Here is a 15,692-nt window from a genome sequence, read left to right as displayed (position 1 = left end):
CCTGTGTCAGAAGGGGAAAAGACTTTCCTTTCAGACTACTACTTTTTGATTCTCTCTACCCAGTGTGAACAAAGATTGTTCCTGCCCTGTTTTAATAAAAGGGTTTGTTTTACTCGCAAATAAGTGATTTTTTGTTATATGCAAATGCTGGGTCAGAACAAGTGTGTTCTCTTTAACTTGGACAAATAAACTGTAATGTGTTTCACATACGTGTGCTAGCCCTCAGCTACTGGTTCAATAAATCTGTTAGTGTTATTTACAGATTCATATTAAAGAACTATATATGTATGTGAAGAAAATGTCATGATTAGAAAATAATGTGCCACGCTCTAGGCACCATTTAGCATGTACTATAGTTTAAATTCACTTAGTATTAAGTGAATCATACTGCAAAAATATTTTCCAAAATTAACCAGAACTTTTTTCCATTTTCTCTTTGAAGAAGTTTTTTTTTCCTTTGCTTCAAATGAAGTATAACTTGTCCGTTCAGCATTTGTGTATGCTATGCAACTGGGGCCCAGACAGCATGACCACCTTCATATATGTGCCAAAGCTAGCCATTCCTTGGATAAAGAGCACTACTAGACTTGTAGCATCAGTGTGTCTTTTCTGGTACAGCCCAACCTAGGCCTTTGCTTGAAAACATTATTTGAAGCAGGTGGCGACATTTCTAAAGATTCACACAACTCTTTGTGCTCCAGTTGTTTTATTGATGTTACAATAGTTAGAGACAAGGCAACGGATAATCCACAGAAGTCCAAAGAGTGGTCTTTTGCTCACTTTCTTGTTAGGTAAAAGGTTTGTTAGATCTACAAATAAATCTTTTTCTTTTTTTTTTAAAGGGAAATACAAGCTGTGGCACATAAAGGTTACTGAAAATGTCCATCTAGTGGTACATTCACAAAAATACACCACTAACCTGCAAAAGTTGTAACATGCTTCAAATAAAAAAATGGGATGAAAAAATGAAAAAGATTTAGGGCAAATATATGCAAGAAAAAGTTAGAAAACCACCTGAAAGTTGAACTAAACATGAGAAATGGAAACAAGAAAATACAATATAAAGTTATCTCCTACTTATACTTGGTTTTGGGGGAAAAATCTGTCAAATAGGATGAAACAATAAGATCCTATTTATTACTCTTGTGAAGGCACATCATTTGGTCTTTGAAGTGCCAGAACTTGCTGCAAGGCCAAGATGCTTGACTTCAATTTCCATTTGGGTTACGTTTTAGACATCTTTAGGGTTCCAAATTGGTTATTGCTGCCTTATAGGAAACGTGAGGTGCCTGGAATTTTTATGAAGCTGCTGCTGGCATGCAATTAGGAAGAAGATAAGGAGCAGAAGTTTGAGCACGCAGATCCCAGCCCAATTCTGTGAATTCTTCCCTAAACGATAGCAGTGCTGATGTCTCAAGATTCATACAGCTTATACAAGTGCTTTTCAGTGGATGTGGATCATCTGGAGCACAATTCAACAGATAAACTACTCAATTTTGTGTTCTATCAAGCATACTTTAACCATCCCTTGTACTTAGAACTTAGTTTGGAACCATCTTATTCCATTGAATCAAATTGAAAAAAATGTGTGACTTAATCCTGCTTGCACCATTTTCACCAGAGCCCAAACGTTGTTTAGGATCATACTGCAGCAGCTAAAAAATAATAATTGTAATTCAGATTTGCACTGCATGCAAAACATTTATTTTTTTGCTAATCATGCACTTCCTATGCTTAAATAACCACCTCACCTCTAAGAGAAGTGACGAAGCAGATTGGCTGAGCTTTTCTGGAAGATAGATCTGGGTGTATGGATGAATCCCTGAGGGATGATTCTGCGATAGAGACTGGGAAAAAGAAGTGAGGCTATTTAGGAATTATATCATTAGCTGCCTTTGCTTATAAGACAATATGTTTATTGTAGCACTCACTAAAGGTGACAATGTATTAAAATTAACTACCAATGTAAGTCTCAAGTGCAGACACTTGGTACACTTATATTATTATACTTGTACACAGCTATATCATGATTAACGTGAGTTTGATTAATGCAACATTCAGTTTATGCAAGGCTGATGCCTGTACCATCCAGTATCACCTTAAACAGATGAGATAGGCAGCATAAAAATTTAATAAATAAATAAAAAATAAAATGTGCAGTTGTACAAGATTAGTGAGTTGCTCTGGAGGGGATTTGTTCATTGTTGGATGATGTCACTGTACATATATTTATGATAATTTGGTGAAGGTCAGGATCATGGACCATCGTCATCATGAATTCCTGAGCCACTTACAACCCATCTTCCAGGGAAGGAAAGTTGAAATCCTCCAGAACAGCTTCAGGAACTCGACCACTGATCCAGCAATGAGGTCCATCATCTCAGGCAGGAAGGGAGAACAGTACAAAAAGAGCTCCCCACCTTGTCCTAGAACTGAGCTCCTACTGATGTTACATTTCTAGCTAGTGCTATTGGTAGTCATTTTTCTGGGATCTTAATACTGAATTACACATTCAGATTCAATGTCTTCAGGATACTTACCACTCCATTCAATAATTCGTAAAGCAGTGCTCCAAAACTCCACCAATCACAGGCTGCTGTCAGTTCAGAAATTCCACCCACTTCTGCAAAAACAACCAAGCACACAAATTTAAATTAAAACCTTGAGACATTAAAAAAACCTGATATTGGCAAAACATCTAAATATTTTTGGAGTAGTCCTATATAGTGGAGCAGTCCCACTATTATTGTTCATTCCTTCTCCTCCACATTACAACTTTGTATATGAGCCTTCCCAGACATAAAAGGCAGGGTTACAACAGTCCTTAGGCATACCTGGAGCACAATACAAATCATCTACTGCTTGGCTGCTGTACTGCGGCTCAACCTCACTCCACTGGCCAAAGAATGTGAGACGGAGGTGACCTATGAAGCATGTCAACAACAACAGTTAGCACTGCAAAGCCAAGCAACACTTTTTCCTTTTCTAAATTGAATGATTCAATTTATCCCACCTGTACAACTGAAGTCCCCATTTTAATATATAATGATACATGCAGTCTATCATTGTTTCCCTTTACGTCAAAGGAAAAAAGGAATGATCTAGACAAAGATGAGCCAAAGGACTCCCAAGAGACTTATCCCCCCCAATACTTTGACCATATTATATAATAATGAAAGAATATTTATCTTCCATCATCCTATGAAGCTCAAGTGAAAAGTGACTTTTTAATAAACTAACCTATCACTGCCCTCCACAATGGACTAAAGTTTTCCTTCACTTCTATCTTAAGAAAAACCTACCAGTATCGTCTAAAAGCAGATTTCGTGGGTTGAGATCCTGGCACAAGATTCCCTGTTGGTGGAGACCCTCCAGAGCCAAAATCAATTCAGCTGCCCAAATTTGGATCTGCTCCTCATTTATGTCCCAACTGAGAGGGGTATGGCTTTGGGCAACTGGTTCCACTAAAGATCCATGCCATCCTATTGTTGGTTGGGTTTTGAAATGTTTATGATCAAGAACTGGTGCCCTCTGCATAAAAGTGTCGTCTTCTCCTCTTGTTTCTATCTTCTCTCCATAGTCTTCTTCAAGAGTTCCAGGATACAACTGATTTTGCCATGGAGTTTCTCTCTTTGATTTGTTGTACCCTCTTGTTACTTCTAGGGCAGAGCAGTTAGATCTTTTACTTGTTTGTGGCTTTGGTTCTGGCTGAGGAGTCTCTTTCCCAGATATATTTCCAGTGCCATCAATTGTCATAAATGAATCACAGGACCTGAAAGTCAGTCTCTGGCTGACTGAGTGATTCTGTTCTTGAGGTACTGTTTTGCTTGTAGGTTTTGTAGCAGCAGGAAAGGGGTTGGTTGTGCTTAGATTCTTCGTCCATGGTCCGCCTGCCTTTTCAGTATGCCACCTGTGCTCACTTGAGGTTCTAGAAGAAAGATGGCTGGATGAATGTTTCATAGACATCAAACAGTCCATTTTTTTCAACAGGGGATGATTTACAGATACAGGAATTGGGCCATTATTGTTTTCAGGATAGATGTTGCAGCTCTGTTGAGAGTCAGAACCAGTTTCATGAAGGTTTTCTATGTGCTCTTCTTCCCTGATATACCCAAAATCCAAAGTGAGCTTTGAACTCAGCAAGGGAGAACGGACAGAGGCAGAACCATGATGGGAGCGAAGATATGACCAGAGGTTTCCTCCTGTAAAAAGGGAGAAAAGTAACAGCTAGAAATAGTTGGAAACACTGCAACCCCAGATCTCTGTTTAGCCTCACCTACTTTTCCCGCCAACACTAGCCACTCCTGTTAATCAGAATTCAGATGGCTCATTAGAATTCTTTCTCACTGAATCACAAACAAGTGGTTATCTTCCTAGACATGGGTGGCGACCTTGCTTTCTGCTACTGGCAGAGCTGTCAACATTTTTACAGAAAACAGGTATGGAAGATGAAATCAGGAATGCAACCTATCTACCAACGAATTCTCACCTTTCACGTGTTCCAAGTGGAGGAAGATGGAATCCTTACTTACAGAATAGCGCAATAATTCTGTCATAAAGGGGATTCCATGTGGGATGATGGTCTGCCTTTGCCGGGTCTCCACATGGGATTTGGGGATGCTCTGATGAAAAGGACATAGTATCAGAAAAAATAAATTAAGAATCTTCTTGAGCCAAAAGAGCCCAGTAGCTTACCAGTGGGGTTGAAAGTTTGTCCTTGTTCTTACTGTCCCTTCTTCTACAAGCCTAGCTGAAAGTTGACCTTCAAAGCCACCATTCCACATAGACCACAGAATTCCCTCATAATTTTTCTAATATATTATCTCTTTTTAAAAAAATAATTTTCATTAAAAGATTTTATATTTTAAAAACTTCAAAAACATAAAAAAATAAAAAAGAAATTATAAAAGGATAAAAGAAAAAGTGAAAGATAATTATAGATAACCTTTATTGTCCTATTTTTTTCTGTGACCACACTGGCATACATTAAATATATATTTTGTGTGTGTGTGTGTGTACACACGCACACCCATACATAACACACATATACACATGCTATATAAGTGTGTATGTATATACACACATATTAATCACTGTCAATTTTGAATACATAGCAGAAAAAGGAAACTTGAGAGTTTACAAGGTTGGTAGTATATGTGACTGAATCTGGATGTTCTGCTTTGGATACCACAGAGCCTCCTCCCAGAAGGTAAAAAGGAAAACTGGTTATGGAGAGGATGTGTAGCGTCCCTGACAATACTGCTCAAGCAGTGCTTATATGCCATGTCCTGAATTATGCAAAATTGCTATGGGCCAATAAAAGAGGCCCAAATTAGATAAAACAGGTCCAAATCCTAACTCCTTCCTCAACTAGTTCCTGCTACCATACTGACAAGGCTGGATTAAAAACAAAACCAAAAAACCCTCCAAATCCAAACAGAAAAGAAAAGGTTCAGTCACGGTCACATTTTAAAAGGTTTTGTACGCTCCTAGTCTGCAATGGCCCCAGAAACACAGATTCGGGGGGAAATAATTCAGTGTTACTTACACAGTGGTGTCATATCTAGAACCATAAAAGAGAACAGAAAAAGGAAAGTCACATACCTTCAATATAAAGGTGTCCCCAGTAGCTGGATCCTGCACTATTTGCACCTATAAGCAACACAACATATATGAGCAGCATCTCAAGGTGGTCCTACTCCTATATTAATCTGTTGGTATAGCTGGTCCTCAACTTACTACCGTTCTTTTAATGGCCAAAGTTACAAATGGCACTGAAAAAGGTGACTTATGACCAATTCTCACACTTATGACCATCGCAGCATTTTTCCCCCCCAGTCACATGATCAAACTTTGAGTGCTTGGCAAACAGCATATATTTAAATGGTTGCAGCATCCTGGGGTCCTGGGATTATCATTTGCAACCTTTCTAGGAGCTTCTGACAAGCAAACACAATGGGGGTAAAGGCTACATTCACTTAACCGTATGATTCACAACTGTAGTGATTTGCTTATTCGTGGCAAAAAAAAGGTTGTAAAATGGGGCGCAACACACTTAACCACCTAGCTTAGCAATGGAAATTTTGAAGTCAATTAGGTTATAAATTGAGGACTACCTAAAATCAACTGGAAATTCTATTCTAGAGCTAGAAACATCTGCCTTTAGACCCAAGAACACCACGAACTACTCTTTAGATCTCATCCTCCTCTTAATTCTTTGATTCTTCAATCCAATTTCAAAATGCTCAATTTTGTTGAGCTTTTTATGTTGGACATAAAGATAATCTCTAAGGAAAATTCCTTCACTTTCCAGATGTCGTGTTTGCCATCTGTGATCAGTTGCTGATCATTTCTTAGGCTGGAACTATCTTCATCAAAGTGAAATGCTTGCTTTAATGAGGCTCCAGTGTGAAAACACATTTGCTACAATAGGCAGATTAGTTTTTATAATTCTCTAGGACTGTTCGTTGGTTCTCTGGGACCATTCATGCCACCTTCTATCAGAACCATGTTACAGCTGCTGTTCTGGAACATTTGTGTTGCCTGAAGCTAGGTATCTCCAGCATAAACAGTGAGTTACCTTATCAATTATTCCCACTACTTTACAGTGCTTGAGATTCTCCACTGGTGTGCTGAGTGTCCTTATCGGACGAAAGCGAAGACTGCTGTAACCCTACAACCAACAAGGAAACACATCTTCATTTGAAGTGGTACAAAATGGAGTCAGACAATTAATAGTAATTAAACTTTATAGACCTTTCCAAGCCCAAATGTGCTTCAAATATTTTTGAATGTTCAGCCTTTCTTGAAAACTGCAACATTTACAATCCACCTCATATTATAGATCAATCATAGTGTTAAAAGCATACTAGGACTCACATGGAAAAGGCTGTGGCCATGTGGTTAGGTTCCATAACATCAGGAGAAATTTTCCGTCATCTCCTGTACCTCTGTAGTATTCCATTCCTCCACAATTTAACTGTTTACAAAGCATATAATGAAACTTTATGCTACGAGTAGGGATGATACCATATTCCAAAGCAATATATTTAAAAGTGGCCCAAGAGATTGGCTTAAAAAAGGATCTACAAAAGAAATTGGCTGAAGTTTTAAAATTTAAAGGGAAAATTACAAAGAGACCTAGATAATTATTTCCTATTGAATTTGCAAAAGAAGCTTATTAAAGCTTGGAAAAACTGTGAGATGGGGCAAAGAAGAAATGAAGAGAAATCAATGATATTTAAACGAAGTACAATAATATTTGAATGAATTGAAATTAAAAAATTTGAAAGTTAAAAAGAAGGAACTATAAACTTTGCTTAAGGTTAAAACAAGGTATGTAGTTATTTCTAGAAATCCTTTATGGACTTTCTGCTGACATGAGAACTGAAAAGATGATATTTTATGGATTTGTTGATAGGTTAGATATGGGATGAAGAAATAAATGTTTGTAACCTTAGAGGGAATGAAGTCACTAAATTTGTTTATATTTGTTGTGATGAAATTTGGAAGTCACTTCTTTATATATTTTTCTCTTTTTTATTATATTCTTACTTTTCTTTTTCCTCTTTTTCCTTCTATTTTTTACTCCTTTCTATTCATTTTTTCTTTAAATTTAGTTAGTACTAGTTTTTACTATTATAATCAAAATTCTTAACAACAATTATATATTTTTTTAAAAAATTATTATGGTGCTTAAAAGTTTGGGGAACACATTTTTTAATATTTCTGCATAAATATGATCTAAAATGTAATCTGTTCTTCACACAAGTCCTAGAACTAGATAAAGAGAACCCAGTTAAACAACTGAGTCAAAACCAGAAATTTTGACCATTAGGAATCTGAAAAGGCATGTCATAAGATGGCAGTGGCAAGCCACTAATACTATGGTCAAGGGAACTGCATGGATGACATGAATAGGAGTCAATCTCAACTCAAGGACTTTATAATAGTTACAGTGTGCATCACACACAAATTCAAATTCAATCACACACACCTATGAAGGCTTTCCACTTGCTATCATGGATTAAAAATAGAAAAAGTAACTGAATACAAAAATTCCAGCCCCAATATTAACAACCTTTGTTTAAGGGGAAAAGTTGTATTCATGACTTCAAGTAAGACGTTGCTGTACATTTGAGAATTCTGATAAAACAGAAATGAATTTTGGAATTCAGAATGATTTAGGGGAAATATTGTGTTGTTGTGATGACAAGGATACTCCCAATTACATTAAATGTTGTTTGTAATTGGGAGTATCTGTAAAAAAGAGATTGGAGATATACAAGCAAAAAAAAAGACAGTGACATTAATTATTATGGCGAGCCAGTTTGGTATAATAATTAAGGCACCAGGCTAGAAAACAAGAGCTCATGAGTTTTCAACAGCCACCTTAGCCATGAAAGCCAGCTGGGTGACACTAGGTCAGTCACTCTCTCTCAAAACAGGTTGTTGCTGTGGGGAAAATAGGAGGAGGAAGGTGTGATAGATACATTCGCACCTTGAATTATTTATAGAAATAATCAAGGCGGGATATAAATAAGTAAATAAAATTAAAATTAACCTCAAACAGCATATCATCCATTAAGCATGGAATTTCTGTCTGGCAACTTCCTTAGTTTTGAGTTTTTTTCTAGAAATTTAAAATTTACTGAAATAACTCTGCAGTCTGTATAGAAACTTCTCTACACAACTCCAAAACTTGCGTACAGGTTGAGATGTCCATCGATTCTGCCTAAAACTCATTTCTCCCAGTCCTTCATGCAACCTCCTGGTTTAGAATAGAATAGAATAAGAGAGTTGGAAGGGACCATTGGAGGTCTTCTAGTCCAACCCCCTGCTCAGGCAGGAAACCCTACCATTTCAGACAAATGGTTATCCAATCTCTTCTTCAAAACTTCCAGTGTTGGAGCATTCACAACTTCTGGAGGCAAGTTGTTCCACTAGTCAATTGTTCTATCAGGAAATTTCTTCTTAGTTCTAGGTTGCTTCTCTCTTTGATTAGTTTCCATCTGTTGCTGCTTGTTCTGCTTTCAGGTGCTTTGGAGAATAGCTTGACTCCCTCTTCTTTGTGACAGCCCCTGAGATATTGGAACACTGCTATCATGTCACCTCTAGCCCTTCTTTTCGTTAAACTAGACATACCTAGTTCCAGCAGCCGTTCCTTATATGTTTTAGCCTCCAGTCCCCAAATCATCTATCTGGTGGTGATGCTATTTAACCCACATTTTTCTATCTTATCAAGTAGTAGGTTGTGGTCTACTTTATCAAATGCCTTACTGAAATTGAATTATATCTTCAGCATTCCTCTGGTCCACTAATTTTGTCACCTTGTCAAAGAATGCAGTAAGATTTGTCGGGCATTTTTTGACAAACCCATGTTGGCTTTTGGTTATCACTTTGACTGCCTCTAGGTGTTCACTAATTCATTGCTTATCTTTTACAGAATCTTCCCAGGTATTGAGGTCAAGCTGATAGGTCTATAGTTTCCTGGATCTATTCTTTTTTGAAAATGGGAACTACATTCGCTCTTTTCCAGTATTCTAGTAGTTCCCCAGTGCTCCAGGATCTTTGAAAGATGTAGTTCAGTGGTTCTGAGATCACGTCTGCCAGTTCCTTCAGAACCTTGGGTTGCATTCCCTCTGGTCATGGTGATTTGGACTCATCTAGGGTGGACAGTTCCATGCCTATTTTAACTTGTGCTTCTAATCTGTTTTTTACAATACAGTTTTTGATAGGTTGGACTGGTTTTTTCCTTTGTGTAAAGATGGATGCAAAAAATGACTTTAGTTCTTTTTTCTTCCTGTTGCTTGTCACCTTCTTGCCATTTTCTCCCAATAATGGACCAATCATTTCCTTGACTTTTCTCTTGTTTTTATATGATGAAAGCAGCTTTTTTTGTTATTTTGTTAAAATACAGTATCTGCCTAAACAATCATTTTCTTTGTAAAAATTTAAAGCTATTGCTTTCTCACACTTCTGAGTATACCCAAAATATAGCAGAAAAGTTTTTAAGCAAAAATGAGATAACCGTTTGTTTGGGAGACTATGTAAATTCTGCTTTGGGCAGGAAGTTGGAATAGAAGATCTGCAATCTAACCAGATTATTCTGTGAGGCACTGAAGTGGCAAGTAATTTAAGCTAGATCCCTTCAGTTTTCAAATCAAGGCTAGCACCTTCCCATGCTAAAAGCCTTCATTCTGAAGACATGCCTGTTCCTTTTTCACAACTGGTCTGCTTTAATCCTCTCTGCATCCAGAAATGTTTCAAACACTGGACTCACTAAAGCCAGGATCCCCAACCCCTGGTCCACGGCATGAGCAGTTCAGAACAGGGCCATGGAAATGGATGAGCAGTGGGCGAGTGTGTGTGTGTGTGTGTGTACACTCCATTTGCCCGCCACTCACACAAATGGAGCTGCACGCACACTGCTTCTATGGAACCATCCCCTCTTCCCTCCCCCCTCCCCCACTGGTCCACAAAGCTGGAAAGGTTGGGGAACTCTGCACTAAAAGATCTACCTAGAGTCCTGTTAACACGCCACAACTCCAGTTTCTCACCGTTTCAGTAGAATTGCCATTCCCCAAATTACATTGTAGGTGGCAGTTGAAGATCTCCTCCGCTCGTTTTAGGTATTGGGTGATCTTCCTCTTCACGGCTTCACGGCGCTCTTTGTTAGGATCGACTGTCAAGAGTTATGTGCGTTAATTCACATTGAGGCCTTGTTTATTTGTTTTACTTATTTGGCTTTTGTGCCATGTTGAATTCTGAGCCACTTATATATCCTATTCCATAACCCTTGGTTGAATTGGTGGATACAGAAACTGAATAAAATAAAAGTATAAAAAAATAGCAACTTCCCCACTGAGGAGCAATCAAATCTTTAAATGGTGCAGTGGTTAAGGTGTTGGTCTACAAATTGGGAGATTGTCAATTCTAGGCCTCCTTTAAGCAGCAAAGTGTGGAAAAAAGGAGGAGACACCATCGTATACACCCCTTTGAATTTACAAAATAAAGGTGGGATATAAATCTAATAAATAGGAAAAATAAACATAAGCTTATTTCTTATTGTACTGCTTTTCCTCATATCTATTATTTTACCAACTAGCATTCCCCAAACTGCCATCCAGAGCAATCTAGACCATTTCATGCTTTAAAGTAGCATAACGCTCATCTATTTGGATGAGTCATTTGGAACCTATCCTATAAAAGTAGATTAATCAACAGAGGGAAATTACCCTTGATAATCATATAAGTCACCAAGCACAACCCACCAAACAACCTGCTTGCTTCAAGCTTCATCCCCATCTTACCTTGCACCCCACTGAGCAGCACATCCACACCATTCTTGTAGTGGTTGAATGCTTCTTCATAGTCTTCACTTACATCCCGTTCCAGAGCCAGACGGATCTGCTTAGCTGCATCCACCAGGTAGTCACGCTTCCCAGGACCATGTATGTCAATACTCCCTGGTGCAACCCGGCTTCGAATTTGTTCAAGATATACACGGGCCTGGGAGAAAGCTCGGTTACAAGACTCTGAATCCATTTCCAAAAAAATATCCTACGGATACTCTCCTTAAGAAGTAGCCATTCTCAAGAGATTGTTACCTTCCACATCCTGCAATGAATGAGACAAAGGCAGAATTACCCTGAGCATCAGCCATACAGGATAGAAATGAGGAAAGATGTACCTCAATTACATCTGAAAGGCCTCAATTACATCCAAAAGATATATCTTATGACACATAGGTGTTTTGCATGTTGCAACAAGTGCCACCTCAGAAGAAAGATTCTCTTTTTGCAGATTAAAAAAATAGGGGACTTTTCTTCTATAAACCCAGTGGTGCTATCAGAGCAAAATGAACAAGTCCTCCAAAGGTCTAAGGAAAAAGAGGGAAGAGTAATTAAATCCAGATCTAAAAGCTATTCCAACTCTGTTATTCTGTCAAACTGACCTGGCAACTAAAATCTCCACATTTGCAAATATTACAAAGAATTATTGTAATAAGGGCCATTGTTAAACAACTTTTCAATCAATGATACTAATTTAAAAGCTAGTTATCCTTTAGAGAAACAAGCAGCAAGTGGCTAAGATCCAATATCTGGGATGCAACAGGAGGACCACTGGATGGGACTGGTTAAGAATCACACTACTTAAATTTGCTTGTTTGAATGGACCAAAATAGCAATAAAATTAAAATAAACAAGCAACCACTTATTATGGGCTATAAGATTGGAAAAGGAAAAACCCAAACAACCATTATGTGGCCAAAAAGAAATGAAGAGAATGTTTAACTCCTTGCTGCCAGACAGGGGTTGTCAGAATGAGCTCAGTCCAGATGCGGTACCCCTAACCGTGGAAACAAATCCAGCGGTTACTTTAGATTCCTGTACCTGAGTAAGGTCGACGTAGCTGCTAACGGTTTGAGACACGTCTATATGGAAAGGCTGATTGCTTTTCACGCTGGACGCCCTAGACAAGATGGAGGTATATAAGACCTCGGTTCCCGCAGTGCAGGCATATATGCTTTTCATGGAGAAGCTCCTCCTGGCTTGACCTACTGCAAGCATCCCAGGCTTAAATAATACGTTGCTGGGAATAAGCACCCAGTGCTAACATTTGCAGGAAAGCCCCCTAAGAATCACGGGCATAACCTTAGCAATCGCGCGGTCTTGTAGGAGTTTCGCCATCGAGAGGGGGAACGAGGAACTGACCTCGCCTAGCCCTGCCTACTCCACCCCGAGACCGAATTGCCAATGAAATTGCGCTGCAGTTACTAGAATCATCCCGGAGATGATGTAAATCCGTGACGGAGACTGGACCAGCAGGGGACAGGTGGCCACAGAAGGCGCGGGGAGGGCAGTGGGCCTCACAGATACACGAGACTCGGCAGTACCTTTAAGTGCTGATGGCCCGAGAGGCTAGTAAGAGCGGAGATGAGGCAGACGGGACCTCCCACGCCTGTATCCATCTCCGCCCGGGGGAAAAGCTGCAACGACCAAGGAATCCGGTGTAGACTGCAACTTGTACGGCTGTGGCTGTCCGCAGTGGTCTCCCATTGGTTGAGGATGAGTTCATCATCTCGCCTTTTAGAATAGAGCTCCAATCGGCGGGATTCCCCGATGTTTGCAGAGCCGGCCTGCGGGGTCCAACGAGCTACCGGTAGTAGAGGGCCATGGACGGACGGGAGGGACTGGCCGGGAAGGCAGCCAGGTTTTCCCGTTTTAGCGAGGTAAAGATGTTGGGCTTGGAGCGGAATGAACTGCAGGAGACAGTAAAGGCAGAACAAGAGGAAGAGGGACTGGAAATTGGTGTGTCTTCTCAGAAAACTGGTTTTGTTTCTTGCTAATTATGCCCCCCCACACACAAACCTTTTCCGTGCAATCATTACTATCCTATGTCTGCGGGAAACCAGAGCGCAAGCCTTTATTTGCTTGGCAAGCGCTGGTTCTCCAAACGGTCACGTGAGATTCTGTGAAAGGAAAAAAAACTATTCTGGTAACCTACGCTTAACTTCTGCCATGTAATGTCAAAGTAAGCAGCACGATTAGAAAAAAAAAGTTAAGTTTGCCCAATTAACCATCTTGGAATTACCCTCTCTAATTTTGCAACACTTCCTTCTCATTTCATGCCAAGAGTGTGGCTGTACAAATAACGTTATTTACAGAACTAAAAGTTTGGAGTGAGATCAGAAGCAGCTATCTTTTGATCTCGTTATTCTGATTTGACTGGGGTGCCTCTGTTTCAGGCAAAATCTGAATCTAACTTTTGGTGTTCTACCTCGAAAAGCATTCTTGCAAACATTAAAAAAGTGCACTCTGTGGATCTCTTTTTAAAAAATAATAAATTGTGTTAAAAATTACAGTTGCTACTGCAATACTAAGATAATGGAAACTAAAACAAGAAAATAATAAAAAAGAAAGTAAAAAAGAAAAATAGAAAAGAAAATATAAAATATAAAAAAAGAAATAAAGAAATAAATTACCTTACTTCCCCCTTCATCACAAGAAGTGTAAACAATTTTAGTTACTTATGACTTTCTCTTAAAATACATGAGCTCTTCTTTTCATATCCCATCTATTATCGGTAAGAACAAATGCTTAAAGCCTCATTGCTTCAGTCCTGATCAGCAAAAGCCCATTAAGGGTTACCAGAGATAACAATGTATCTAATTTAATTTAATTTAATTTAATAACATTTATATACCGCCCTTCTCCCTGAGGACTCAGGGCGGTTCACAGGGCAGAATAAAATAGCGAATACAAACATTAAAATAAGATTAAACAAATTGCCCTAGTTAAAAACAATATAAATACAACACTAAAAACCCCCAGAAAAGTTAAAAAACGAAAAATAAAATAACCCCAACACTCCCCCTCAGGCTAGGCCGGCTTGTACAAACAGAAATGTCTTGAGATCGCGACGAAAGGAGCGAAGATCGGGCGCCATCCGGAGCTCAACCGGTAGCTGATTCCACAGCTCCGGAGCGCCCACAGAGAAGGATCTCCCCCTGGGGGCCACCAATCGGCATTCTCTGATCGGTGGCACCCTGAGGAGGCCCTCTCTGTGGGAGCTAGCTAACATTGATCAAATAAACCAACTTTATATTCTTTGTTTTTACTTTTAACAATTTTGATTTTTAATTCCTTCAAATAATGTCTTGATTTCTTTTCATTTTTTCTTTATAGCTTCTCACAACATTCTTCTTGAACATGTCTCTTTTATAAATCCAATATAAGAAAATTATTCAGGTTGATCTCTTAGCTTGTTTTTTGTATATTTCTTTTATTTATTAAGACATCACCCTTTTTCTTTTATATGTCCAAATGGAGCATCTTTTTCATATCATTCTTTATCCTATAATTTTAAAATCCACTTTCAGATCAGTCCAATTTATTGCCAGTTTAAACTTATGATGATAACTTTATTGTCACTTTGAATGTACACCAATCAGCATACATCAAAATGAAATTTTGTTGCATACAGCTCTCAAAGGGTCACCACCTCCCGCTCAAATTTCACATTGTCCATTTTAGTCTCTAGGGAGTGAACGATGGCAAACAGGACAGATGGAAATGGGGCTCCATGTGGATTAGCCCTCAAATTCGCTTGTATTCTGACAACCTCGCCTTCTTTCCTTTTTCTGATCCTGACTCTTCCACCTTTTCCTTTAAGAGGCCTTGCTTCTTTTCACCCCTGGAGCACGCTGCTGCCGCCGCCACCAACTCCTCCAAAAGCCTCTCTCTCTTCCTCTGGGCCTGCCGACAGCCTCATCCAGTTCCTTCGCTCCATAAGCTCCAGGTCCTCTCCTCCTCTGCCTCCTCTGGAAACAGCCCTGATTTGCAGTAGAATCCATCACTGGGCCAGCAGTCAGATCTTGCTGCTGGTAGAACAAATTCAAACAGCGCCAACGACTTTTAACGGTCTCACCAACAGTTCCAAAACAACTAGAAACTCGCCAGGCCAGCAAAGATTGTTGGTCGTATGTCGTATGTTACCTTAGTTCCACCATGTTGCTCAAACACATTAAAATCTTCCTGATCATGTGGCCTATAGCCCTTACTATCCCTCCCAAAACTATTCGCCTTCAAGAGCCAATGCAGCCGCAACCATTCCAGGCGCCACCATCTTATTCCTCTTCCATAACATTTTAAACAGCCTATCAATCGAGGCAATACTCTTGAAATTAA

The 15,692-nt window shown here is 39.2% G+C and overlaps 1 protein-coding gene across 1 annotated transcript; it reads right to left on the bottom strand.

Moving 5' to 3' along the window:
- Positions 1 to 1,533: 1,533 nt before the first annotated feature.
- RPS6KL1 (ribosomal protein S6 kinase like 1) lies at positions 1,534 to 11,547 on the bottom strand (the record flags this gene model as incomplete). Its single annotated transcript, XM_081313893.1, has 10 exons — positions 1,534 to 1,655; positions 1,752 to 1,847; positions 2,541 to 2,623; positions 2,835 to 2,924; positions 3,303 to 4,202; positions 4,490 to 4,622; positions 5,605 to 5,652; positions 6,581 to 6,673; positions 10,560 to 10,684; positions 11,313 to 11,547. The coding sequence occupies 10 exons, from the start codon at positions 11,545 to 11,547 to the stop codon at positions 1,542 to 1,544; spliced, it is 1,917 nt and encodes a 638-aa protein (XP_081170019.1). The 3' UTR covers positions 1,534 to 1,541.
- Positions 11,548 to 15,692: the final 4,145 nt, after the last annotated feature.

The sequence above is a fragment of the Vipera berus genome, assembly GCF_964194415.1.
Source record: "Vipera berus genome assembly, chromosome: 1".
NCBI classification, from domain to species: domain Eukaryota; kingdom Metazoa; phylum Chordata; class Lepidosauria; order Squamata; family Viperidae; genus Vipera; species Vipera berus.
The sequence above is the reverse complement of the archived record's forward strand: the minus strand, read 5'-3'. Positions and strand labels throughout refer to the sequence as shown.